We start from the raw sequence: 27222 nt of genomic DNA, 5'->3' as shown, positions 1-27222 counted from the left end.
TTTTTCTTTTGTCTTCTTTAAAAGATTCATCATCTTCATCTCAGAGGAACAATACAAGTCTTATCTACTGGATCCTTAATTTGAAAACAATTTTTTTTGTTCTTCCTTTTCATTTACTGCCACTGAACTTCTTAGGAATCTTATTTTCCAAAGTTGTCAGAGTCTGTCTTTTTGTCTGTGTATGTGAAAGATTTCTTAATAAAAGCAATCCATATCCTCTGTTAGAACAACTTTCCTTTCAGCTGCCATAATTGAGGTTTTGAAGATCCCTTGATCATTTCATTTTATGAAAAGACTTCCTTGTCATGAGCAGAATGATTAGATTTGAGAATGAAATCAGACAAGTCAAAATCAATATGAGCATTGCCTTTGACTTTAGCAGGCCAGTCTCTTCTGTTTACTTCTTCCCTTTCAGAATGAATTCTGTATGTTCTCTAAGAGAAAAATGCACAGTGCAAGGTGCAGGGCCAAGACAACTGACTGACATGAAATGAGGGTGGAGACAAAGGCCACTCCATCCTGCTGTACAAATAGCTTGGGCATGTTAACTAAACTCTGTTCTCTTGTACGTTTTCTATCATTTTTTATTCCCTGTCCATAAAGCGTGGGTAATTTTTTTTCCTCAGTTTCTGGGCACTGTGAATGTAAATGGCCACACAAACACCTGACACTACATAATGATATGTTATATAACCACATGAAAAGGAGGGAATTCAGGGCTCGCCTGAAATTACTTCTGAACACTTAGATATATTTTTGCAGTTTTTCATACTTTGTCAGGAATGAAAAATGTCATTCAACTGTTTGATTTTTCCCCCCCCTACGTTAATTACTTATTAGCTCTACAATTAAATGTGCATCAAGGAGAATAACATCATAAAGTGATTGATTAGTTCAATTATACTACCCACACCTAGAAATAGTTTTTTTAATCCAGCAACCGGAACATAATGTTTTATTTAAAAAATGTATAATAGTGTGCTGATTACTCTTTGTTTAAAAGGATGGAAATTTGTACATGTATTACTGTTGGAGTCTTGTTCCCACCTGCCAGCAATTTTCTCCTTGAGTTTCTAGGCAAGTTGTTTTTCATTTTTCTCTTCTGTGAGTTACCTTATGTAAACAATAGAAAACAAAATAGTATCTACTCTGCCAGCTATGTGCATTAGTTTGCCTATCTCTACAGTTTGAGCTTGCTTTCTACAGAAAGTTCTGAACAACTTAACCCACTGTTTTGGTGCCGAACCTGAGTAACCCTGGTTAGGAACCCAGCAAACCTTGCAAAAATGCTTCCACAGGTTTTCAGGCTTCTCTGTGCAGATCTGCAGTGGAAATTGTGTTATATATAAAGTTTTCACAGAAGGCAACTGAAGAAATAGGGTTCAAAAGCATATTTGACAAAATAGATTAATTTTCTTGAGTAGGATAATGCACTGGCTAGAAAATGTGCAGGGGTACAAAAGCAAGAACAATGTACAACCTTGTGCTGTTTGCAGAAAGTGAGATATTTTCTACAGAAAACACATAGGTCTGCTTCTAATGTGAATTAAATCCAGACTCTTACTTGAACCACCTATCACTCTCCTTTTGAGCATAGATGAGCTTGGGATGATCCAGGTCAAACTTCACTGAGAAATTCAAACGTATTTTTTTCCATTGGAAGAACTGAAGGGCTTTAGGACATTCTTAGAAGACAAGGTGCTAAAAATCCAAATCAGACCTTTGTAAAAGACTGACTAACTGCAAAATATTTTAGTTTTTTGTTTCTGTTAGCACAGGGGTAAAATTTCCCAAAATATTATATATATATATATTTTTTTTATATATAATATAAAATTAATATATATATATATATTTTTTTTTTTTTAAATCAAGTCTGTATTAGTTTCATGAGGGTGCCAGAGTACAACCTGGTAAACTGGGAACTCTGTACCTTGGAGACAGAGATTAAACAGGATGTGCTGTAGGTGATTTGGCTTGATTCTAGGAAGCGGTGTCAGCCTTATTTTGCTGAACTTCAGACTTCTGCAAAAAATGTACCAAAACCCCATCATCTCTGAACAGGTTGAAAGTTTGCAAATGTTTATCTTTTCTAAGAACAGGGTGAAAAAATAGACTGTCTTACAGGATGATTAATTTTCAAAAAGCAAGAGAAGCAAAACCTAATACCCAGCAATACAGTGGGGGAAGAATGTAGCCAAAATAAATCCTGACAATCTTTTGTTTAATATTTGGCATTGCTGAAAAGAATGGATAAAAGTGGGTATAAGCTGATATGTTCAGAGTTATATTTTATAACTGACCCATGCTCTTCACTGGAATGCTGGTATGTGCCCCTGTTATGCGTTCTTGGTGGTGTGGTTGAAATTCTGTGCAGAGCTCAGGTGTTTGGTTTTTTTTTTTTTCAGTATTATTGTAAACCAGCACACACTTGAATAGTTTAGTTTTATAGATCTCTTCCTTTTATCATGATTTCTCCTCATGTGCTAACAGAAGCTATAGAGAGGCAAGTGACTCACTTTTAGGGATTAATAGCTGGTATTTAACAATTTAAACCTGTGCTGTGACAAGGTATTGAACTGTTACTTCCCATTTATATTTTCCATTTCAAGTGTGAATCTGCACTGTTTTGAAGAGAGAGGAAACAAATTTCCTGCTAGATACAACTCTACGGGTGATAGTTAATGATTTTTATGATTTCAGCTTAGGGATTCATAAATTGCTAGAAAGATTTCCTGTTTAACAGTACACAGAAAAATAATTTCTTGCTTTAAAACACTGGAAACTCACTAATTTCATTTATGTTTCTCCTTGAGATGCTGCTGTGTAAAAGCATGCCCACAAATAATTTATTTTATTTTTTGACAAAATAAAACATCAACAATTGTACAAAAATAATTTTTTTTTTTTTGACAAAAACTGTAGGAAGAATGTACAAACACATCCTGTAGTTCACTACATACATACAAATACGATGAAATAAAATTGTTTTCCATTCTTTTAACTAGTATAGTTGTCATGAAGAGTTATGTAGAAGTGATGTTTGGTAAAGCATAGACACAAATTTGATATCAAATATTAATAGATGTTAATTATTAATACGTAGCATTAAATGTATTTACTCCAAATAGGAAAGTACATCCTTTAGGAGATCCTTGGTTTGAAGAAAGCCCTTGAATCAGCAGTCAATTATTCCTCAAGAAAAATTATTAAGTGCTGATAACTGTTTATGATGCTGCCAAATTTTACTTATGCATTATCATTGTCAGAGGCTTGTATTCATTTGCTGGTGATATGAACTCTATTCTTTCCTTTAGCACAACATGGGAAGGAGAAGTAGCATAAAAGTACTAGTTGCTGACTTGATGGTGACTACACTGTCATCAAACAGGCTTTCTGCAGTGATTTGCCATGAATTAGGTGCACGTTTTTTGTGTACACATGTAGGGCAAATGAGGGCAATGACAGAGACTTTCTTTGAGAAATAGGTGCTATAGGAAAAGAAATCAAAAGGAATTAACGTATCCCTCCTGATAACAGCTTGGAGAAAGGGACAAGCTGAGGAATGTGACCCTCCCCTGTTTGTACAGTCATGCTGCAGGAGAGGAAGGGGCAGTGGAAGAAAGGAACCTGTGCAGACTCAGACTGCACAGATGTTGGGTGGCTCCAGACCCTCCCACTGCTCCAGGCACTCATGTACTCTCAGCGCTCACTCAGTGGTTCAGGCTGTGACCCTGAAATTCCACTCCAACACACTATTTTGCCAGCCTTGTCATTTGGACTTTTTTTGACATCAGGTTTACCGCACTGAATAATACCTAAGACTCATTTTTGTTCTGTATGGAACTGTCTTACCCAGTTGATGTTTATTGATAGCTTGTAGGATTAGTTGCTTAATGACAAACTGTAAATCTGATTTTTTTTCATAGTGCTGTGGAGAACTGTAACACATTTGAGCTAGTGTTTGTTATAGATCCCAGTAATAAATGCACTCAGACTGTAGATTTATTAAAACACCTCTTACCAAAGATAGCATGAGGAAAAAAGAACATATCACTGATAAATCTTAAGTTTCTTGAGACCCTGAAGCCCCAAGGTTTGCAGCATTTTTCTGAAACTTTAATCAGGGTGTGGAAGGTTGCATGGATCCTGCAAAGGTTCACCACTGTTATAGCTCTACCATCTCTTAAGAATTTTCTTAGAAATAAAGATCATAGGTCATTTCTGGTGCCAAGAATAAGGACACTGTCAAGCGAACATGGTGCTCAGGCTGCTTTATTTTGAGATAAAAGGAAAGACTCATGGGGGCACCCTCATGAGGCACTGAGTAGTAGCCTAGCTATATCTCATAAGTAGCAAATCAAATATTGCTACAGCCAATATGAGCTCATCCATTCCTTAAATAAAGTTTGTGGTGTGGACCTGTGCTCTACTTAGTCTGCAGTACTAGCTGAATTTGATTTGAATATGTAATGTTCATAACATTATTTTATTCATAAAAGGCTTGCTGAAAACATATTTTAGAGTGATCAGATACAGTGGTTACTTTTAAAAGTAATTTGTACTTAACTGGATATAGAACTCCATGATCATAAAATATCCCGAGTTGGAAGAGACCCGTAGAGAGTCTAGCTTCAGGCTCCACACAGAACCATCCATAAATCAAACCATATGTCTGAGAGCATTGCCTCAAAAGGCTCCTTGAACTCCAGAAAATTCTGCCATGACCAGTAATTATAACTTTTTTGGTCATAACTTTTCTAACCCTTGAGTTTAGTGATTAATCTTTTAAGGTTTAGCTATAAACTTCACATTAATAATACTTTCAGGTATCATAGAATCATAGAATCATAGAATCATAGAATAGCCTGGGATGAAAAGGGCCATAATGATCATCTAGTTTCAGCCCTTTTGCAACAGGCAGAATTGCTGACCACCAGACCAGGCTGCCCAGAGCTACATCCAGCCTGGCCTTCAATAGATCCAGGGATGGGGCATCTACAGCCTCCTTGGACAGCCTGTTCCATTGCGTCACCACCCTGTGTGAAAAACTTCCCCATAATATCTAACCTAAACCTCCCCTGACTCAGTTTAAAACTTTTCCCCCTTGTCCTATCACTATTCAGCCTTGCAGTTCCCTTTCCCGTTTATACATTCCCTTCAAGTACTGTAAGGCCACATTGAGGTCTCCCCAGAGCCTTCTCTTCTCCAAGCTAAACAGTTCCAGTTCCCTCAACCTTTCCTCACAGGAGACGTACTCCAGCCCTCTGATCATCTTAGTGGCCCTCCTCTGGACTCACTCCAAGAGCTCCACATCCTTCTTGTACTGGGGACCCCAGGCCTGAATGCAGTACTGCAGATGGGGCCCCACAAGAGCTGAGTAGAGGGGGACCAATCAACTCCCTCTCCCTGCTGGCCACTCCTCTTTTAATGCTGCCCATGCATTTGGCTTTCTGGGCTGCAAGCACATAGAAATCAGACTTCATTGTAAACTCATTTGTTGAATGCAGAAGGAAAACAGCTTGTCTCAAATTTCTTTTCAATTAGCCTTTAGAAAGAAACAGTAGTCACTGCATTGTAGCTTTCTGAAACTGGAAAAATTAGTGATCATAGCTTTCTCTTGAGACAAAGATCCACATTTGGAAAACTTGAGAGTTCTAGTAAAAACATGGCTTCCAAGATTTCCAGTCTTGCTGACAAGCATGTTTTCATGGTTCTTTTTCATGCACGTGGGAGTCTGGAAGTCCTTTGATGGTTTGAATTAAGTTAACAAGCTGCTGGGTAGGCCTTTCGGGGAACAATAATTTGCTGTGCCTTTTTTTTTTTTTTTTTTTTTTTTTTGATAAAAATACAATAGCATTTGAGGGTTGTTTGTTTCTTTGTTTCTTTGTTTTAGGGAGGGGGAGGGGAGCCAAACATCACTGTTTAATTTGATAGAAAGTCAAGAATTCTGCTTCATTCCATTTTCAGTCAGAATCTTTGGGCTCATGAAGACAAAACTCCTCATGTAGTGGAAGAAGCCATTGAAGAGTATCTGAGCCAGCTGGCATTGACTGAGCTGCCATTTTTTTAGAGAACCCAGAGAACACACCAAACCAGCTCAGACTCAGGAAACAGGGTTTATTTAACTCAGTTATTTCTGGTCTTGAGCATAATAACATAAATATGAACCCTCTGGGTTTGTAATTCTTTTTCCCACAGGAATGCAGTTTTTAGAATGTCAAATGGTTTTAAAGTGTCTACACAGATGAATATGTGAAGCTCTTTTGTATTTATTTCTTCTCTGCAAGTTATTTTAAGGAAAGTTTATGTCACAGTATAATTTTGTTTGTTATGTAGAATACTTGCACAAAACTCTACATTAGGAAAGTGTCTGAATAAAAAGCACTGCTCTAGAGAGGAAAACGAATATTGGCTCAGCCTATTAAAAGATCTCCCTACTTAAAAGTTGATTATTTTTGTTCTTAAAAAAAAAAGTGAGAAACCATTTGGTTAAAAATAAGTAAGGAATCTTTCATGAAACCCTTGAATTATTAACAGAAACCTCAACTCTAGACTGTTTTGATTGATAAAACTAAATTATCTCTGTCTCCCTGAGATATTTATATCATCTGTCTAAACAGCATGAATCACATTTAAAATTATATCAACTTGTGCCACCTCCAGGGTAACAAACTGGAACAGATTCAACTGAGTGTTGCTTTCCTTCATTTTATTCATTCGCAGTATCTAATTGATTTTTATTACAGTTGAGTCTATTCACTTTATAGGGAATTTGAATTCATAGCCAAGAGGGGGAAAAAGGAAATGGCAGTAATCAGCAGTATCATATTTTTATTATATTTTGTACCTGTACTAAAAGGCACAGCTAGAGGAAAAAATACAGATTGTCTTTTATGCTTGAGGCATGTATATGTACGGGTACAAATTTATTCATAATAATTACTTGTGCAATGTAATTCAATACATCGTTCTTCACATACACAAATGTGCAGTTTATGTAATGTTAAAGGAAAAGGGTTAAGCTGTAAAAGACAGTTTGGTATCAGAACACTGCCCATAGAATGATAACACTAAAACCATTCATTAAACTTGCCATATATTGCAACTGACAACAAAATGCAACCCTTAGGAAATCTGGAAATGCCTTGCATGTTAATTTTCTTAAAAGATGAACAAAACGGATTTCAGAATTTGCTACAAAATGTACTTCCAAAAAATCTGTTCAAGTTCTCTGCAGCTTTTTGACCTTAAAAAACAAATAACCAAACAAAAAGAAAGTAAACAAAGAAACCATTTGTTTCATTTTGGCATTTTGGAAACAGTCTAACAAAAAAATATCATTGTCATTCATTGTGATCTCTCAAAATCTTGGAGTTTACATTTTCTTTTTCTTTCTTTCTTTCTTCTTCTTCTTCTTCTTCTTCTTTTTTTTTTTTTTTTTTTTTTTTTTTTTTTTTTTTTTTAAAGAACCTGTAAAAAGTGTTGTGACTTACTGTGTTCTATTCTGGTCTCTGGATGCAAGAGGGAGATGGTGCTTGAGAGTCCAGTCTATACCTCTAAGGTGATTAAGAAATGGGAGCATATCTTGTTTGAAGAGAGTCTGAGAGAGCAGGGACTTCTCAGACTGGTGAAGGGATGACTCAGGGAGGATCTCAGAAATACGTATAAATACCTGAAGGGAGGGTACAAAGACAGCAGAACCAAGCTTTTTTGATGTTGCTCAGTGACAGAAGAAGAGGCAGCAGCAAACTGAGATACAAGATGTTCTGTCTAAATATCAGGAAACACGATTTCTGAGGGTAACCAAGCACTGCCATAAGTTATCCAAGAGAGTCTTTGTGCTTGGAGATATTCCACTACATGGAGTGGTGACGTGAGTTCCTCATCAAAGAAAAAGCTCAGTCACAGTCCTCAGCAATTCAGTTGTTGTGCACTATCTTTTGGGATAGGAATGGAGTGATCTTTCTGGATTTCCTGGAACTTGGACAAACTATTAACTCTGATTGCTATGTCATGACATGGACAAAGCTGAAGATTTGAACTTCCAGAGTTTTTATTTAGTCAGCCATTCTCACCAAATAGTAACAGGATACTTACTCCCTATATGAGTTCAGAATGTCTTCAAATTCGTCATGTGAGATTTGTGTGCAAAGCCTGCAGTGTAGCAGTTCAGAGAAGAACACAGCCTTTCTCTTGCAGCACAATAACTCTAGTCCTTTTATCAGTTCGAAGACTGTGGAGCACATCATTAGTCTTTTGTCTGAACTGTCCTCACTCACCTACTTATAGTCCTGATTTGGCGCCTTCTGACTTCCAAAAGACAGACTGTGTGGGTAACACTTTCCTAGCAGTGATGCTCTCATAGCCACTGTGAACAAAGGATCACCTCCACTGGTGCAGATATTTACCAGTGCAGCATGCAGGCTCTTGTTCATTGCTGGTGCAAAGGCAGAAGTAATGGTGGCTATGTTGAAAAACAGTGTTTTGTAGCTGAGAATTTTCTCTATCAAATAGTGTCATTTTGCTCTTTGTATCTGTTATAATTTACAAGGAAATAAACAGGAACTTTTGCAGCGAACCTACATAGTCCTACTGTCATTATGATTTAACACAACTTATGATGTTTATATTTTTGAAGTGCATCCAACAGTAACTAAATTGAAATTATTTGTCACTATTTCTGTTTCACTTCTGAAAGTACACTTTAAGTGGTCTTGAAGGGAAGGAGGGGAATCCAATCACTAAACAAGTCTGAGCGAGACTGTGGTACAAACCCTCTCCTCACTGTGGCCCATTTGCTCTGCCAAAGGTCAGTGCCAAATGCTCATGTCTGTTATTCTGAGCTACTTCAAGATCTGGATACTCTAAATAAGCAGAGAAACAGACTTAACATATGAACTTACTTGTAAGTTCAGTTTCTTGCATTTTTAGAAGCCTTTTGTGACTACTTAAAGCCCTGTAGGATTGCAGTCTCCCTTGAAAATCTTTGATGCAGTTCTTACTGGGGCTTCAGGTACAAAACTGGCTTGAAAAATCCCACTATCATCAGGCACTATCATAATCTTTTTTATTTTTTTATTTTTTTATTTTTTTATTTTTTTTGTGATCTTTTTCTAAATTCAAATCAGTTCCCTGGGCCAATCTATAGTCTAGCCTCATGAGGCAATTGTGTCAACAGGGAGAGAAACAAATTGTCTCCGAGTAGAAGGAGGAGTCAGTATTTTTGTGAAAAACCCTGCCTTGCTGAAAGTAACTTATTTCAGTATGGTTAGAATTTCTATGGTATACTGCAAAAGTAAGTTTGTGGATGACACCAAATTGGTGGGGAGTGCCAATCTGCCTGAGGGTAGCAAGGCTCTGCAGAGGGATCTGGCCCAGCTGGAGAGCTGGGCTAAACCCAATGGAATTAGGTTCAATAAGACCAAATGCCAGGTCCTGCACTTTGGCAACAACAACCCCAAGCAGTGCTATAGGCTTGGGGCGGAGTGGCTGGACGACTGTGTGGAGGAAATGGACCTGGGGGTACTGATTGATGCTCTGCTGAACATGAGCTGACAGTGTGCCTGGGTGGCCAAGAAGGCCAACCACATCCTGGCTTGCATCAGAAACAGTATTACTAGCAGGAACAGGGAGGTAATTGTCCCCCTGTACTCAGCTCAGGTGAGGCCGTACCTCGAGTACTGTGTTCAGTTTTGGATCCTGCACTGCATGAAAGACATGGAGGGCCTGGGGTGTGTTCAAAGAGGGCGACAAAGCTGGTGAAGGGTCTGGAGCACAGGCCTTATGAGGAGCGGCTGAGGGAGCAGGGATTGTTCAGCCTGGAGAAGAAGAAGCTCAGGGGAGACCTTATTGCTCTCTATAACTTCCTGAAGGGAGGTTGTAGTGAGCTAGGGGTCAGCCTTTTCTCTCATGTAGACAGTGATAGAACTAGAGGGAATGGTTCCAAGCTGCAGCAGGGGAGATTCAGGCTGGACATTAGGAAATATTACTTCTCAGAAAGGGTACTCAGGCACTGGAATGCACTGCCCAGGGAGGTGGTGTAGTCACCGACCATGGGGGTGTTCAAGAAACATTTGAATGTTGCGTTGAGGGATATGATCTAGCTGGGAAGTATTAGTAACGGATGGACTGGATGAACTTCTAGGTCTTTTTCAACCTTGATAATTCTGTGATTCTGTGATACCTAATGGTTTTTCTTCAAACTGCAAAAACAACAAATATGAAAAGAAAAAAGATACACATATATATATGTCAGCTTAATGCAAAGCTGTTATTGAGATTCTCAAATGCACCTAAGCAGAATAGGCCATATCACTAACATTCCCACAGCATAATCTGGTGTATTTGCACAAAATTTACATTGGTGTAAACCAATATCTGCTTCACTAACGACAGGAAACAAAGTAATCCAGTTGAAGGATCTATTCACTCTATATCTTTACTATGCTGGTCTAGGTTGAAATTGATGTAGAACACTTTCATTTTTACTTCCCCAAAATTTTCAAGTCTTACAACTCAATTTACCTTTATATCTAGCATCCCGATTTAAGGAAGGAATGCATAACAAATTATTCATTTTTTTTCACCTAATTAATGAAGTGCTTTTTACACTTGAAAAGCACTTTGTGAATCACTTCATAGCTGCTAAAAATGCATAATAATGAACCCAATTCAGTTATCATGCCAGACTTTATGCTGCAGAAAGGAATTCTTATGCTAAATCTCACCTGTCTGTAAGAAACTGATTCCATTACAGTTTAAAAATGAGAACAACTTGTGTTCTTACATAGAGTAATTAGGCTTAAGTTATTAAAAATAAGTGAAAAGAAGGACATCTGAGTGTATTCTAATGTCTGGTCAGACAGTCTTTCTGCTCCACTAAGAAAATGTTCTTGTGGTGAGAGTTCCTAAGTTACAAGTAAAGCTGCACAACCATACAAATAAGTAATCTATCATTTTTAGTATTTCCAATAGTGTTGCTTAATGAACCAAGAATTTATTTAAAAGCTTGTTCTTGCAGTTTAAGAAGTATATGATTATATTTTAGAGTTGCTCTGAGACAGAGAGCACTCTTTTCATCTTACAGGGAAAAGGGTGCATGTAGGTGGAAGAACATGGTAGGCGACCAAACAAGTAATTTGTTTTGATTATTTATTGCCAATGAGAATGTTTAACCAACAGAATGTAGCAGAGCTTTTAGTAGCAGCGAACATTAGTAGGAAATGAAAAAAATCTAAACCAAAAATGGCTCAAAGGTAGAGAAAATCTTTTCCAGAGGGAGGCACAGAAATAGCAATTGGACTGCAGAAAGCTATAATTTCTGATGGATAGAAATAGAAGCAATTTTCCAGTTCAGTTTCTGACTTACCCAGTAATCATGTAAGGTAATTGTTTTCATAAGCTGATTGAGATTGGCCTTTAAATAAACAGTTATCTCCTTCTCTCTTTGTCAAATTATGTCAAAACATTTTAAACCTGACATGGATTATTGTATGCAAAAGTGAATCAAAAGAGTCTAGTGTTGCACCAGACTCCAACGTCCCAGCATCTATCTTTTATTTCCTTCCCTTAAATCAGGTTGTGTTTCCTACACATTTCTAGTGTGCCTCATCCAGAATAATTTATTTTTTTTCTAAGTGGTGTTGTATTTGGTGAATATGTTCAGACCATTCTTGTATTCCTTCTCTTGAAATATCAGTAATCTTATAAAGACAGATACCAGGTAAACTTAACATAGTCTATTTTGGGATAAAGTTGTTATTTTTTATATTCCATTTCTAACTACTTTTATACCAGTTTTGCAATGCTTCACTATTCGCTTCAAATTCTTGCAAAGGGCCCCATGAGGTCAGAGCAGCTTTTTTATTAGTTGTCTGTGTTGTGTGCTTTTACTTCAAGGAAAAAAAAAAAGAAGTTTATTATTATTGTTATTTTCCAGACATATGATTGACATTCTGTTAGATTCATTAAAAGTCTTTGTTATTAAACTAGACTTTCATATGAGAGCATTGCAAGTACTCTGGAGTGAAGATATGGCATCTCACCCTCATGGTCTAGACACTTCATTGAAAACAGTTTCATGTCTTTGTTTTGTTCTCATCTCTGATAATTAATTTTCATTTCCATAGTCTGTATCACTTGCTGCACTGCATTTACAACTATAGTCAACATCTCCATATTAATTTCATTTTGGACTGTCTGTAAATTATCTGTAATCTTAATGCTGTTCGCTGCTTTGTGAACTCTTTTTTTCCCTATTTTCTTTTTATTTGAATGATGAAAGTACATTTTAGTCCTGCAATTTTGCAAGATCTGACCCTGTCTTAAATTTTCTGTTCTTGCTTCCTCCATATGTTTTCTGACATCAGACAGTTTTCTTGTCATATTAGTTTCATTTTCCACCCTATGAGCTCCCTGTGTGCTCCAGATATACTCTCTGAGGTGATTGCTCATCCAGTTAGAAATGAAGCCCTTTATTATAAAAGGTTTTTCCACATGTTTGAATCTGATATTTTTACAGCCCACAGCCATGGTATTTTTCTTCAAGAAAATCTAGAATTCCTGTTAGACTTTATTATTTCCCATCTTAGCGACTTTTTAAGTTAAATTCTAATTTATTTATGGTTCACATTTATTTATGTTGCAGCAACTTTTGTAAAATGGAGCAAATGTGTCATCACTTATTCTGAGATATGACTTTTTCTTGACCAACTATTTAGTAAGGTCTTGTAGCTCAATTTTCTTCACTTTTCTTTTGTGTGGCACATCCTCAGATACCTGAGTCTCACTCTTGATAGTAGAATTTACCCTGTAGGAAGTTACACGGCTTTCATGGTGCTATTTACTCCTCATGTAACATTTCATACCATTTCATTTAAAACAGAAATCTATATTCAGCAAACGAGATTCTACAGAAACTTTTGTGAAAGGAATCTGAAACCATTAAAAAACTTCTCTGCCCATCTGAATATTCTTACAGCCCAGAGCATATATGATTAATAGTTCATCTCATCCTTATTTTTGCCATGAGGAAGAATGGTATTGTTGGTGCAAGCTGAAGTGGAACATGAACAAGAAGAGGATTGCTCTGGCCACTGACTTGCTTTACCTACTGCATCATTTATGTGTCTGGAAGGTTGCAGGAAATAACACAAAATATTGCAGGTAGATTGATTGTCTTCTACACTGCATTAGAGTCCTCACACCCAGTTTAGTAGAATATTGTCACTGGTTTACAGCTCTAAAAAAACTTTCCAATGGGGAAAATCAGTTTATTTTAAGTGAGTAATCAAGATGAAAATTATGAATACAGTTTCACAAATTCACAAGTGAAATTCCTTATAGCAGTCTTCAGTCACATGCAAGAGATTTATTATTCCTCTCAGTTTGATTTCATTATTATTATTTTTTAAAATATCATCAATTATTGTTGAATAAAGCCAAAATCTACTTTGCTTGTCTATTCTCATGGATATCTCTTACTTAATTTCTCTAAGCAGCTGTATAAATGCAAGTTAAATTATTTTTTTTTCCTTTATGTATCACACATTATATTACATAATCTCTAATAGAGAGATGACCGGTGCTGGACCTACAGTACTAACCAGCAGTGGTTTCTGCCTTACTCTGTCATTTAGAATGGGAAAATCTCTTCTGCTTTTATTAAATCGTCTCAACAGATATCAAATTGTTGAATCACAAGAGTGTCTAACATGGAAAATGCAAAGTCACTGTGATAAGTAATCCCTGAAAGGAAGTAAAATATGGGGAGATAGTTATATCTTTATTTTTTTTCTGTTACCTGAGGACTTATCTCAGTTTTCAAGAATGGCTTATGCTGCTGCCTGTCAGTGAAGTGGAGTAATCACAAGAGTAGATTTTTAATATATATTGTACATTCTACTCTTTTTTATCCCTCTTTTTTACTGACAGAGAGTTATTAATTTTATTATTATTATTATTTTTAACAATGTGGCAGCTCCTGTTTTAAAACAAGAATGAGCTTTATTTTCTTATGTGTTCTTTCACTATGTTTTTTCCAGCTATTGATTAGTATCTCATCATAGGGCTGTCCTGGAGGGCAAACAGACTGTTAAGGAGAAACCCAAGATACTCCTTTTTCTTTTTAAAATATTTCACTAACAGCAGTTATTTAACTTCCTTCTCATTAGCAGCAGGCTGGGCTTCCATTTTCAGGCAGTTGGCTCTGCAGGTAACAAGGTCATTTAAAACAGATGTAGGGATTGAGAGATAATTTATTTCAGTTAAGTTGATACATTTTAAATTGATTTTTATTTTGAAATGAAATACTCTATTTTTACGTATTTACAAATATATATATATATATTTAATTTCCATTTACTACATAAATTTGCAAAGGAATGCCTACAGTATTAAGAAATAGAAATTTGCACCTAAAATTTAATGTGGATGGTGACAGTGTACAACATAAATCGTGTTAATTGTCACACAGTCTGTGCATTTGGCTCTATTCAAAGAAAAGAATTCATTAAAATTTAATCTATCTTTATTGTTTTAGTTCTTTGTACTATTAGATATATTACAAATTTTAAGCAATGTACTATTCAGTTAATCAAAAAAAACCCAAAAAACGGATACCATTAAGCAGCTGCATTTGTTCCTTAAGATACTGTGCATTTGGCAAATAACTGTAAGTAAATACGGTTCTTTGAGTACTAAAACATGCTATATTCCAATATAGTGTCACCATTTAAGTGCAAAATTCAGTTTTGCAATAACAACCAGATGCATTCTAAGCAGGAGGAAATACTAGCCAGCGGAGGATTTTCTCCTTTCAGTAGAAGTGGTATCTATTGTTTCTATTGAATAAGTTAGTGCTTGCCACTGTTACCAGCCCTCTTCATGCTCCGCTTTACTAATTCCAGCATCCTCAGGTTGAAATTTCTGGTCTTACTTTGCCAACAGTTAGCCAAAGAGGTGAATGGAGTCTCTGAACCTCCAGCTTTATTATGTTAATTGATTAAGAGTAGAGTAACATGGAAATGAGAAAGAGGTGAAAGTAGTAAGAAAGACTATTGTTCATAAAGGATTCAATTCTGTATTCAATTATAAAATAAATATTTTTTATAGATTAGACTTTATTAGACATACATTAGACTTCAAAGTCATGGTGATTTCAGGTGTCTCTACACTTTTAAGATCAAATTAATTCATATATATTAATAAATTCATATTAATGATGTTAATTGAATCTGTTAATTGTATTCATTTAAATCTATAATTGATGGAATCTACTTTTAAGAAATGGATTCGAAAATACAGCTTTCTGAATGAGAAAAAGAGGACTTGACACACTCTTTCCTTCCACTGCTAGGCCATGGAAAGTGTGACTGTGGGAAGTGCAAATGTGATGAAGGTTGGTATGGTGAAGCTTGTCAGTATCCAACTACTTGCAATCTTACACGGAAGAAAAGCAATGAAATGTGTAAGAATTCTCAAGATATCATCTGCTCCGGTGCAGGTAAGATGTGTTTTGTTTGTTTTGATGGCTTAAGAAGTTTTCTGTGTATTATCTTAAGCATCACTGATTTCTTGTTTAATTAAGAATTTTGTAGAATATGTTCCAGGAGACTGACTGCAAATATTTAAATGCTCGGTTTTCCTATAGGCTCATTTCATGGTGTGCAGTTAGTTAGTATGCTTGCTTTAGGACGAGACTTTATCTATAGCTTCTGGTTGATGAAAGTGCCTCTGTGTAAGGTATTCTGCCCATCAGTAAGTTGTATTTATGTCATTAATAGAGAAAGTGAGTTTTTTTATGTGTCTCTGTGTTAGTAGAGTGCAGAAATCACAATTTTGAATATTTTTTTTCAGAAAGCTTATAAGCCATGCAACTTTTTTGAGAACTATTGAACTCATATTTTGTTTACATAACAAAGTTTTGGAAATGTGTGGATGGAAGGATGGCTCTTGTGAGCAGAGCCCAGCAGCTGCCCCAAGTCAGAGCAGAGCCATGAGTGATGAGTGATGCTGGATGTGCTTTGGGAAAGCAAATTTAAGAAAGGGAAAAACTGCTGCACAACAACAGCTGGGAGAGAGGAATGAGAAATGCAAGAGAACAGCCTTGCAGGCACTGAGGTCAGTGCAGAAGGAGGGCAGGAGGTGATTCAGACATAAAGGAGAAGTTATTTGCAGCCCAGGAGAGGCCCACAGTGATGCAGAGAGACCCCGTGCAACTCACAGGCACCACATGGAGCAGATCTCCCCATGTAGCCATGGAGAAGCCAGAAGTGCAGCAGAGGACAATGCCTGAAGGAGCTCACAGCCCATGGGAAGCCTCTGCAGGAGCAGGCTTTAAGACTCAGTTTTGTTTTTATTTCTTACTCACCTATTCTGTTATTGATTGACAACAAATTAAATTAATTTTCCCAAAGCGAAGACTGTTTTGCCCGTGATGGTAATTGTAGAGTGATCTCTCTGTCCTTATCTCGATTGAGAAACTTGTTCATCACATTTTCTCCTCCTGTCCTGCTGAAGAAGAAGGAGTGAAAGTGCAGTTGGGTGGTTACCTGGTAGCCAGCAAAAGCTGTGACAGTGATTATCAAAAAACTGTTGCAGAAAATTTACTGAACCATTTACTGAAGTATTTTCATATTCATCTTTCTGGTACGGTAGTTCTCTTTCCTGTTATTTTTAATTTTGCAACTAAAATGGGCATGCAGCTCAGTACTATGTGTCTATTTAATCATTCTTACCCCTGCCAGGGGGGAAAAAAAGGTAGAAATCATAGGCGGGGATAAAAACTGTTTACTATAAAAGAGAAGGAAAGGAAAAGTGATGGTAATTTGACATATATATTTACAGAACAAGTGAAGCACAATGTAAATGTTTACAACTTGCCAACCAATTCTCTGCCAGTCCCTAAGCCAGCTGCCCCCAGTTTTATATTCTTTGCATGACACCATACATTATGGAATACCTGTTTGGCTTGTTTAGATCAGATATCCTGGTTATGTCATTCTTCCTCCCTTCCTTGTTCACCTCCAGCTCCTTGCTGGTGGGGCAGCATTTGAAGTTAAGACATCCTTGGCTCTGTGCAGCACTGCTCAGCAACAACTGAACAAAAATGCCAGTATGTTATCAATATTGCTTTTCCTAAAGCCAAAACACAGCATCATACCAGACGCTGAAGGAAATAAACTCTGTCCCAGCTGAGACCAGGACGGTTATGCATCATTTTCCAAAGCAAAAAATACTGAGAAGGCAGTTGTTTGCTCTGACCTGTCTCTCTGAGGGAAAACAGGGGATTGCTACTTGCCTTGGAGCAACAAAACAAAACTTTTGTATTTGAGACAGTGGGCCATGGAGAGACAGCCACTGAGTTGACTGAGCAACCCTGTATGAAAGACCAAGAAGTAAACATGGCCAGGCCAGAGGTGACAGAAGAAAGATCCATTTAAAAACCGTTTCCATGTTTTGCATCCTCTGAGCTCTCTGCATTTGTAATATGTCAGTAAGTTTCCTTCTGAGGTTTATGTTCTAAGAGGATTCAACACTCTGTGGTTTTAAAGAATCCAGGGTCCTGGAGATAGTTTAAATCAAGGGAGACACAGGTCAAATGAATCCATCCCACTTTTTTCAATTAGCTTTTCTGTTGTCTAATATGTTGGTGCACTAATCACTTTCTAGATAGAATCTTAAGATTTTAAAATCCTATTCCTCATATACTAAGTATAAAAGGAGACAGATGACTAGAGCACAATTAAACTTCTTGAAATTATACAAACATACTTTCAGGTCCTCATTAGCAAAACTCTGGCTCTCATCTATGACAACTGTGAAGCTGGGCAAAATCACGTTTTATTCTTGAGAAGATGACTATTTTTTTATTTTTTTTTCTCTTTGTTGGCAGAAGATATAATTATTAAGGTTGATTTAATGCCTCAAGTATATGAATTAAGACAATCCTAGGAATGAATTTTACACAGTGATATATGTGATGCTGATTATTAAGAGTGAATCACTTTAATGTTGTATCTATTTAGAGCCAGCATTAGACTTCTTGTTGACATGGATTACTTCCATTTTGTTTATTATCGAGTTATATTTTCTTTAGTTTTCAGTCTGCGCAGAAATATATGCTTTCTCTGATGGAGTGATGAAACTCGTTTCATAAATTCTACTCATTGAGTTGTGTCTTAAATATCTGCAGGTACATGTCAGTGTGGCAGGTGCAAATGTGTAAACTCGGGAGGAAGTGGACTGGTCTATGGTAAATTTTGTGAGTGTGATGACAGAGAATGCATAGATGATGAGACCGAAGAGATTTGTACAGGTATGTGTATCAGATAGTACATTAATAATGCTGAAGATGAAGGTAGTCTCTTTACTGTTTATTACACAAACTTAAAACATGATTTTACTGAATGTATGAATGAAAACAAAGACAGTACTGCTAGCAAATTTTAAATTAGAAATTCAGTTGCAAAAGTGAGCTAGAGAGGAAGTGCATGAAGGAAGAAATCCTTTGACATTTTCTCTTTTTGAAAGAGATAATTTACAAGAGTACTTCATACCTTACTTCAGTTGTCTTTGGTAGAAAATAAGTAACATGAATGTTTAGCGGCATGGGTGGCAGTGAGAGGGAAGGTCAGCAAAAAAACAAACAAACAAACAAAAAAAAAACCAGAAGAAAAATAGAAAAACAGTTTATTACAAATTTTGGAAAAGGCAGAAACACCTAGAATTAATGTGCATAAATGTGAGATGAGAACTCAGAAGCAATTTAGGAAATAAAACATGAAGATGAAAATCTTCATCTTTGGTGGAAAACACAAGAGAATTAGATGAACTCTGCTGTAGAAGTTCAAACAAAATCCAAATGGTGCTTTTATTTCATTATAAATTAGGAACCTAGCAATTAAATACTGTGTAATGCCCACCATTTATAGCATTACAAATACTGTTGTGTATGTTAGTAGGGAGGCTTGTTCTTGAAATGAAAGTTGCTACAAATATTTTACAAGCTATACATATGCATAGTGTCTGTACATGTATGGGAGTACCCAGAACATCACTTGGAATATTCATTCTTTTATAATATCATATGATTTGCATGTATTTGTGTCTAAAAAGACAGAGTAATTTAATCTAAAATCTTTATGTGTCTTAATGCTTACATAGAGAACAAAATAAATGGTATTTATTTATGTGTCCTTTATGGCAGGAAGAACTACATTTTTACCCCTTGTAACTAGGTAGGGATTGCAAATGAAAATAAGTATGTAGAATGGTCCTCTAAAGTCCGCACCTACAAGTAGAGAACAGTAATTGCCTGAAATAAAATGAGTGAAAGGCAGCAGTATTTAAGTGTTAATGATCCAATTTACTTTTATTTGCTTGTAAAAACTGGATATGCTACCAACTGTGATACAAATTCATCACTTAGTTCCAGTAAATTCTCCTGCAGTTTTTGTCAGTTTTTCTCTCATTCTATGTTGTTGCTGATTGACACTGTTAGGCTTTTCTTAGTATTTTATTTCACCTTGTTTCATCCACTGGCACCACATTCCAAAACAGAACAGATGCATATCTTAAGAAAATTAGTTTTATGTGTATAAAGATATCAAAGTATGTTGATGTACATGAACAAAAAGGTTTGTGTAATTCATCAGCACATAAAACTTTTATATCTTATGTAAGATTTGGAATCTTACAAAATAAAAATCAAATAAAAATTAAAAAAATACAATTGCCCTTTCCTTGTCTAGGTTGTTGCAAGATGAAACGTTTATGAACTTAGTGTATGAGTGTTAGGTTTATTTTGCTTTCTAAGATTAACATCTCCAGTACATAAACTATGTATTTAATCAGAAAAAACTGGACTGCATACAACCTGAAAGGTCAGAGGCAAATTGTTTTATAGCAGAAAAACAAACAGACCCTTCCCCCATGTATAATTGTTGTTTCTCTCTCCCACTTGGTTGTTTACTTTAATATCTTTTATCCATCCTTTCTTTCCACAGAATTTCCATCATAGTAATCATTCAGGTTTATCTGTGAAATAAAAAATAAATGGTGTTCTAACCCAGGCTACTTATCTAGCAGTAGTCCCTGGTTACTCCCATACGGAGGGTATATCTAATTGCTGCCTGTTCTGCTTTCATACTGTGCTCAGCACCTACTTAGTCGCTACATACTCTTTATTTCCCTTGAAGCATTCTGGCTGTAGGAAGGTCTTGCAGATTGTGATTGTCTTCAAAAAGACAAACTCAGGAGGAATCAAGCTAATAAATAATCTGAAGTTTATATTTATATGCATACTTTTAAGGCCTGCAGCTGTGAGCTGGAATTTTATCTTGGAAAAGCTTCCAATGCATATGTTAGATATGTATAACATGCATTTTAAGGTTTGCACAAGTGGACTACTATATTCTTAACCAAAACATTCGTTAGGCAAGGCACAGTTACAACAACATATCAAGCCTTTCATTTGAATTTTTTTTGTCCACTTGGTTGTTTCTGCTTCACTAGGTATGTGAGGCTACACAAACTTTGGAATCAAGTTGTGGCATATTTTTCATAAAGTTTTAGCAAATTAAGTTCTAATCCTGATCTTTTTTTCTCTAAGACTATGCACTCTAATAAAGCAACTTCAGTCAAAGGCAAGAGGTAGAGTCAGATTGCAATATTTGGTTCATATTTGGGGACTGTATTACTGTGATAGTAATATGAAGTAGAGATGTTTTAATCTGAAAGAATTGTCAATAGCTTAAATTAATTTACTCCATCATTTTTTCCCTTTTCTTGTCTGCTGTTTGGGAGCAATCTATTGATAATATGCAGTTTTGATTGCTTAGTTATGTATTTTCTTCTTTTACTGTTTCTCATCACCTACCAATTGTTGCGCATATTCTATGTGTTCTAAAAACAAGGAAAAAAAAAAAAAAAAGTATCCCACGGGTCTAAATTTAATCTCTGATAGTTAATGGTTATCTATATATCAGCTGATTATATTCTGAAGGAGACAACCAGGTCTACTACCTGTGACAAACTTGAGAGAAAAAAGAACAAGATACGGACTTGATCCCATGTCCTTCTAGTAAAGAAATTACTGCATTTCTTTAAGATTAGTAAGAGTTGCAGCAACTGAATTTAAAGGTTTTTGTTTTGTTTTTGTCATTGAGGCATGTGGTAGAAGTGCCTTAGTGGGATAAAATATTTGGTAGCCTGTTTCGTGGTCTCAGATGATCCCTGTAGCTTCCCCAGAGTGAAGGGGTTTTTTAAAAACACTTTTGAACACTTACAAGATTCGTTTTACCAATTCCTATCTTACATGATCTGATTCATCCATCTTCAAAAATACTCTTGCTAAGTAAAAAGAGAAGCCACATACAGTGAAGAGTTAGAGGCAAATCAGTTGTCTCTTTTGCAATTATCTGAACAGTTGAAAATGCAGAGGGCTTTGTTAGATAGGTACAGTACTGTGGGTGAGTCCCAACTTAATATTCAGAGCTATGCTTAACTTTTAACTAATGCATTTGCTGGCTTTCAAATTTATTTATTTTCAATTTTGTAAAGGAAAAGAAAAAGAAAAAAAAGATTACAAATAATTTTTAAAAAGTCTTTTTCGCAGTGTTTATTGATGAGAGATCTGTGATTAACTGCAGCCATGCTCAGATGTAGACATGCTGAAATGTACAAAGCAGGTATCTTTTGTTTTACTTGAAGGAGACACATGCAGTCCACAAATTGTTTCTATTCTGAGTCCTGCAGTAAAAGTTTTTAGAAGTAAAAATATTAAAACACTGCTAATGCTTCCCATGAACTTGCCTCTTTCTCACTGTATAAAATTTGTTTTGGGTTAAGGACATGGGCAGTGTTACTGTGGAAACTGTTACTGTGAGGCTGGTTGGCATGGAGATAAATGTGAATTCCAGTGTGACATCACCCCTTGGGAGATCAAGAAAAGATGCACATCTCCAGATGGCAAAATCTGCAGTAATAGAGGTGTGTCATTCCTTCATTTCTTCTACACATATTCATATAAGTTGCTTTTGTTATAAAATGTGTACTTACTGCAATAGGACATAGGTCATGTTTGTCGATGATTTCTAGTTTGTTCTCATTTATTTAAATCTGAGTACATATTTCCAAGTGAATGGATGGATATCTGTGTTTCAAGATAAACTTATACATACGCACACTCTTTTTTAGATGAAGCTAACCCAGGAAAATAAAGTTCTTTTCATCCTTCATTTCTGTAGTGAGACTGAGCAGAAAAACTTCTCAGTGCACCAGCACTGGAGAAAGACTCATCCTGATAAATCAAATATTAACACTCTTGTCTTTGAATGAATACTACTATAAGAAACAGAACAGTGTGTCAGTCTTCTCATACTACTATAAGAAACAGAACAGTGTGTCAGTCTTCTCTTTAAGGACAATAAGGACTCACAACTTGAGAAAATGAAGACACAAAGACTTTCTTTTTTTTTTTTTTTTTTTTTTTTTTTTTTTTTTTTCTTCTCCCAGTGCAGCTTGAAAGAGCAACAAAGATGTATGCAGTAACAGTAACAGTGCACACGCAGAGTTGGAAGGCTATATTTGGTACAGTATAATTCTAAGTCAGATTTTCTTTGTATCAACTCCTAGAATTTTATTTTTTACCTTATAATCCTGTTTATTTCTGACATTAAAAAAGAAAGAAACAAACAAAAACAACAAACAAAAACATAGCACAAAATAAGATTAGTATTTACCAGCTACTATGTTTGGCTTTGCTGAGGGAAGAGTTAAAACAGCATGTTATTTTTTGTCCATAAAGTACAGAATAAAAGTACAACAGTTTAAGTCTCACAGATACTTCTCTTAAAAACATCTCTACTAACAAAATCCTCTCTAATGTGGATGTTTAATTATCATGAGAGCATTTAGAAAACTTCTGTCTTAATTAAGGGGAAATTGAAAGACTGGCTGACATGCAGGGGTCATTTAGGCTCATTTAGTCTTGGGACTAAAAAAAAAGTTCAGTATTTCTGGAAATAATAAATATAGAAATATTTTAGATTTCATTTACATCAGGAAAATAATTTCTACTCAAATTAAATCTGAAATTTTATATATGACATTTTAATGCACAAGTTTTTCTTTAAATTTATGTTATATGTGGATAATATAGCTGGTGCTCTGAAAAGCTGCAACTTCTATGCAAAAACACATGAACATGATATTTATATATTTTTCATCTATATGTGATTTTATTCATATTTTTTAAAATGGTGGCTTTTGACTACATAAAGTTGCTTTCCAGTGTGTCTACTCTCTTTAGTCCTATTTAGTTAGATTCCTGTGTTCACAGACCCTGTTATGTTGGTATAGTTCATCTTGTCTTGCCCATTCTAAACTTACATATTGAAGCATATGTCACTGTTTAGCTTACCTCAGTGCTAAAATGGGTAAATTACTTGTATCTCCCCACTGACTGTCTAGTTGACCATCTGAGATCAGATGTGAACTTGAGATATTTTAACCTCTGATGGGATGGTGCTTTGCATTCTAATATCCAAGACATCTGATCCAAATTCACTTTGAAGCTACTTCTGTGAGGATAAATCACTCTCTAGAAGTATTACTTCACTCTATGGTTTTGTTTTGTGATTTTCTCCCTACTTCAGTAAGGTCGCTGAATTGGGAAATAATCAATAATCTGCTGCAAATTTCTTGAAAGCTGTTCTGGTGGCTTTAGCACTTGACAGGCTTTGTATGACATTCATGCACAATTGTGCAGTCCTTCTCTTTTTAGAGACTGTGCGCATGTCGACCATTCAATCACTGTCCTGTTCTCCTCAAATATACGATATTGTTCAGAGTAATCTGAATAAGAAGAGAACAGCATTGGTGGAACAGCAGAAGAATGTAGTTTCTATCCAGGAAATGGACTGCATATATTGGTATGGTTAGGCTTTGTACCTGTTGGCCTCTCAGCAAAAGCGCATTTAAAATTCTGAGTAAGGAAAAAACGCATGTATGTTCTGATTTCACCTAAATCAGTACATTCTCTGTATACCAGTAAGGCTGTGCCAAAGAAGTATCCACCACATTGATACCACAACATTTTCCACCCTACTGTGAGCAACAGGGTGTGGCCATGAACATTGACTTAGGAAAAGTGAAAAAAATATCATTTTCATGTAGATCTGTGCCATATTCTTGTTCGATAAAGTTTGACTCCCTACTCATTTTCAGCTGGAGAAGAATTTGGATTTCTTTTTCTATTTTAAATGTTTATGCTTTAACTTTCACTATTTATCCAGTTTACCTAAGCCCAAACCATTTAAACAGCATTGACTTATATTCTTATTAGTGTCAGGGCAAATTACTGTTGATTTCAAAGATTTTCTTCTGTGTACTACATTTTTTGTTGACTCCTAATGAGGTTCTACAGTAAAAAGGAACTGGAAGCCAACTTGCCTGTATGAAGTATTACTACTAAATAATCATAGAAAGTTGTAAATCATAGAAGTTGAACATACACCCATGATTAACATTTGCAGTTTTGACATTACACTGCCGTGAAAGTAGAAAATTAACATGTGAAAATTTTTGCAACCAAACTATTAATACTCTAAATTACCCAGTTAGTTTTCCATCCCTGTCTCTTTTATTTTCTGTTTTGTAGGCACATGTGTATGTGGGGAATGTACCTGCCATGATGTGGATCCAACTGGTGACTGGGGAGATATTCATGGAGATACCTGTGAGTGTGATGAAAGAAACTGCAAAGAAGTGTATGATAGGTATTCAGATGACTTTTGTTCAGGTAAGAAAAATGTAAAAAAGGAACTTACGTGTAGCTCTACAATGAAGGTCCTCAATTGACTTGATCTTGTTCCTCTTCTCTTCAGTTCTCATTTACATAGCTTTAATTACATTTATTTGAAATTTTCTTAAGACTTCTTTTTTTTTTCTCCACAAATATGATCGATTTTAGGTTCCCAAATCCTTTCTAATACTGTTGTCTTCACAATAGTCTAAGATAAATTGGAAAATGTCTGAAACTTTTACATACATAACATATATAGGGACAATTTAAATTTGATCATATTTTATTTGTTATTGCGTACCTAAATAAGAGAAAATATGTCCAATTTGCAAACTGTCAGTGCAAGCAAGGAACAGAAATGGAGGCTTTGAACACTTTTCAAGGAAAACAAATAACTGAAGTAATGAAAAATTGCTCTTGAGAGCTTAATAAGACATGTAGTCCAGCAACTACTCTGACAGCTTGTAGTATGTTTGTTTTCATTTTCTCCCTTTGAATTGATAAAAGAACATGTTTAATGTAATGTAATGTAAGCCAAAATTAAGTTTCAAATATTGGTGGATAGAGATATGACAGGAATATTTCTATGGTTTTCAAGAAAGAGCTGCATAGACAAGCGCACATCAGATCAATGCTTTGAAGTCCTTTATCCAGTGAATGAGAGCTACATAAACAGCGTGAGGGAAGATCATAGAGTCATTGAGGGAAAGACTTTAAAAATCGTCTAGTCAGTATCATCATGTTCAGTCATCAACCTGACCTACCAGTTGCCATCACTATGCTATATCATTTATTGCCACATTCACATGCTTCTTAAATGTGTGCAGGGATGGACACTCCAAATATTTCCCTGAGCAGTATGTTCCAATATCTAACCACTCTCTCCATGAAGAAATTTTGTCTAATATTCAATCTAATCCTTCCCTGGTACAACTTGAAGTTACTGTCTTGCATTCTAACCCTTGTTTCCTGAGAGAAGAAGATGACAATCTTTTCACTGCAACCTCCTTTTAGGCAGTTGAAGAGTGATGCAGTTTCCCCTTAGCTTCCTGTTCTCCAGACCAAACAATCCCACTTCCCACACTTGCTCCAGATAGGTCTCATGGATTTAACCTGCAATCACAGCTCATGGAAATAAGTATTTCATTTTGTGGCAAGATATTTTTTTGCTAGTGCATCATCCTTCTTCTTCATCCTGTACACAGAATCTTTTTTATGGTCAGAATACCACAGCTTTATGAAAAGAGCATTAGGCTCATGATGAAGGGAGCTGGGCAACTTGAATTTACTTCATCAGGTTATGTTAGCATTCAGATAGAGGAAATGAATTGGCTAGTTAGCATTCTAGGTTCAATTCTTAGGAAGGCTCCATCTCTAACTACTTGGCTGTCATCTTTATTTAAAGAAACTATCCATAAAAGTTTTTGTTTCAACTGTTTGTTTTCCCTGAACTCAGTATGCACAGTGAAAGTTGCATTTATGTTGTTATGTTCAGATACAGCCAGGAGCTAGTCAAGGTAGCTAAGGAGATTCCAAAACCATATCTGACTGCCCTATGGAGATGAGGATTGATTATGCCCAGAATTTTGTTATTTGAACATTGTTATGTAGTAGAATGCAATAGGTTGAGACTTGGAATTGGTGTGGAATTGCTTGTATTGAGCTGATCACATTGATTGCAAGCCTATGAAAGTTGTATTGCTACATTACTTGGAGAATATGCTGCAGCTTGGGTAGAAAAACAAACAAACAAACAAAAAACAAAACAAAACATAAAAGTAAGTGAAATATTGCTTTTGATGGCCCTACTTCTCCTGAAAATGAGATGTATATGTGTAGCCTGCTTTACACCTTTCTGAATGAGAAGGGCAAAACATCCTTTAACAAAAAGAAATAAAGGAAATGCTGCTCAAATAATTGATGTGCAGGTTAATTTGAGGAAAAAAAGTAGATCTAGTGAGTTGGTTGGTTTTTTTTGCCAGACTGACTCTAATTAAACCAGAAACTTGACAGAGTTCGCTTTATCATCAGGTTTTAATGCTTAACATCAGCATGGAGGCTAATCTTTTGCTATATTCATTGCAAAGGTCATGGACAGTGCAATTGCGGAAAGTGTGACTGTAAAGAAGGATGGACAGGGAAGAAGTGTGAACATCCACGGTCTTGTCCATTGTCAGCTGAGGAAAGTGCGAAGAAATGCAAAGGAAATTCTAATTTGCCTTGCTCTGGAAGAGGTAAGCACATTTCTGGTAGAATTTTCATGTTCTCAAATAGAATCATAGAATCACAAGGTGGGAAATGATCTACAAGGTCATCTAGTCCAACCATTCTCCCATTATCATAGCTACAGAAAACCACTAAACCACATCTTGTATCTGCTCATCCATATGCCTCTTGAACACTGCCAGGGATGG

General features: G+C 36.0%; 1 protein-coding gene across 4 annotated transcripts in view; it reads left to right on the top strand.

The window, feature by feature from the left end:
- The window catches only part of ITGBL1 (integrin subunit beta like 1), a 122940-nt gene that overhangs the window by 36743 nt on the left and 58975 nt on the right, over positions 1 to 27222 (top strand). For 2 of the 4 annotated variants that reach the window (XM_015851485.2, XM_015851487.2), the window contains exons 3-8: positions 15359 to 15505; positions 18197 to 18319; positions 21853 to 21993; positions 22519 to 22593; positions 24665 to 24805; positions 26896 to 27042. In XM_015851485.2, the coding sequence (XP_015706971.1) occupies positions 15359 to 15505; positions 18197 to 18319; positions 21853 to 21993; positions 22519 to 22593; positions 24665 to 24805; positions 26896 to 27042 (774 nt within the window). The remainder of the gene's footprint in view (positions 1 to 15358; positions 15506 to 18196; positions 18320 to 21852; positions 21994 to 22518; positions 22594 to 24664; positions 24806 to 26895; positions 27043 to 27222) is intronic. The other 2 variants (XM_015851488.2, XM_015851486.2) reach the window with 1 other exon arrangement.

This window comes from Coturnix japonica, chromosome 1, assembly GCF_001577835.2.
Source record: "Coturnix japonica isolate 7356 chromosome 1, Coturnix japonica 2.1, whole genome shotgun sequence".
Taxonomy (NCBI): Eukaryota; Metazoa; Chordata; class Aves; order Galliformes; family Phasianidae; genus Coturnix; species Coturnix japonica.
This window is presented reverse-complemented; position numbering and strand designations above follow the sequence as displayed.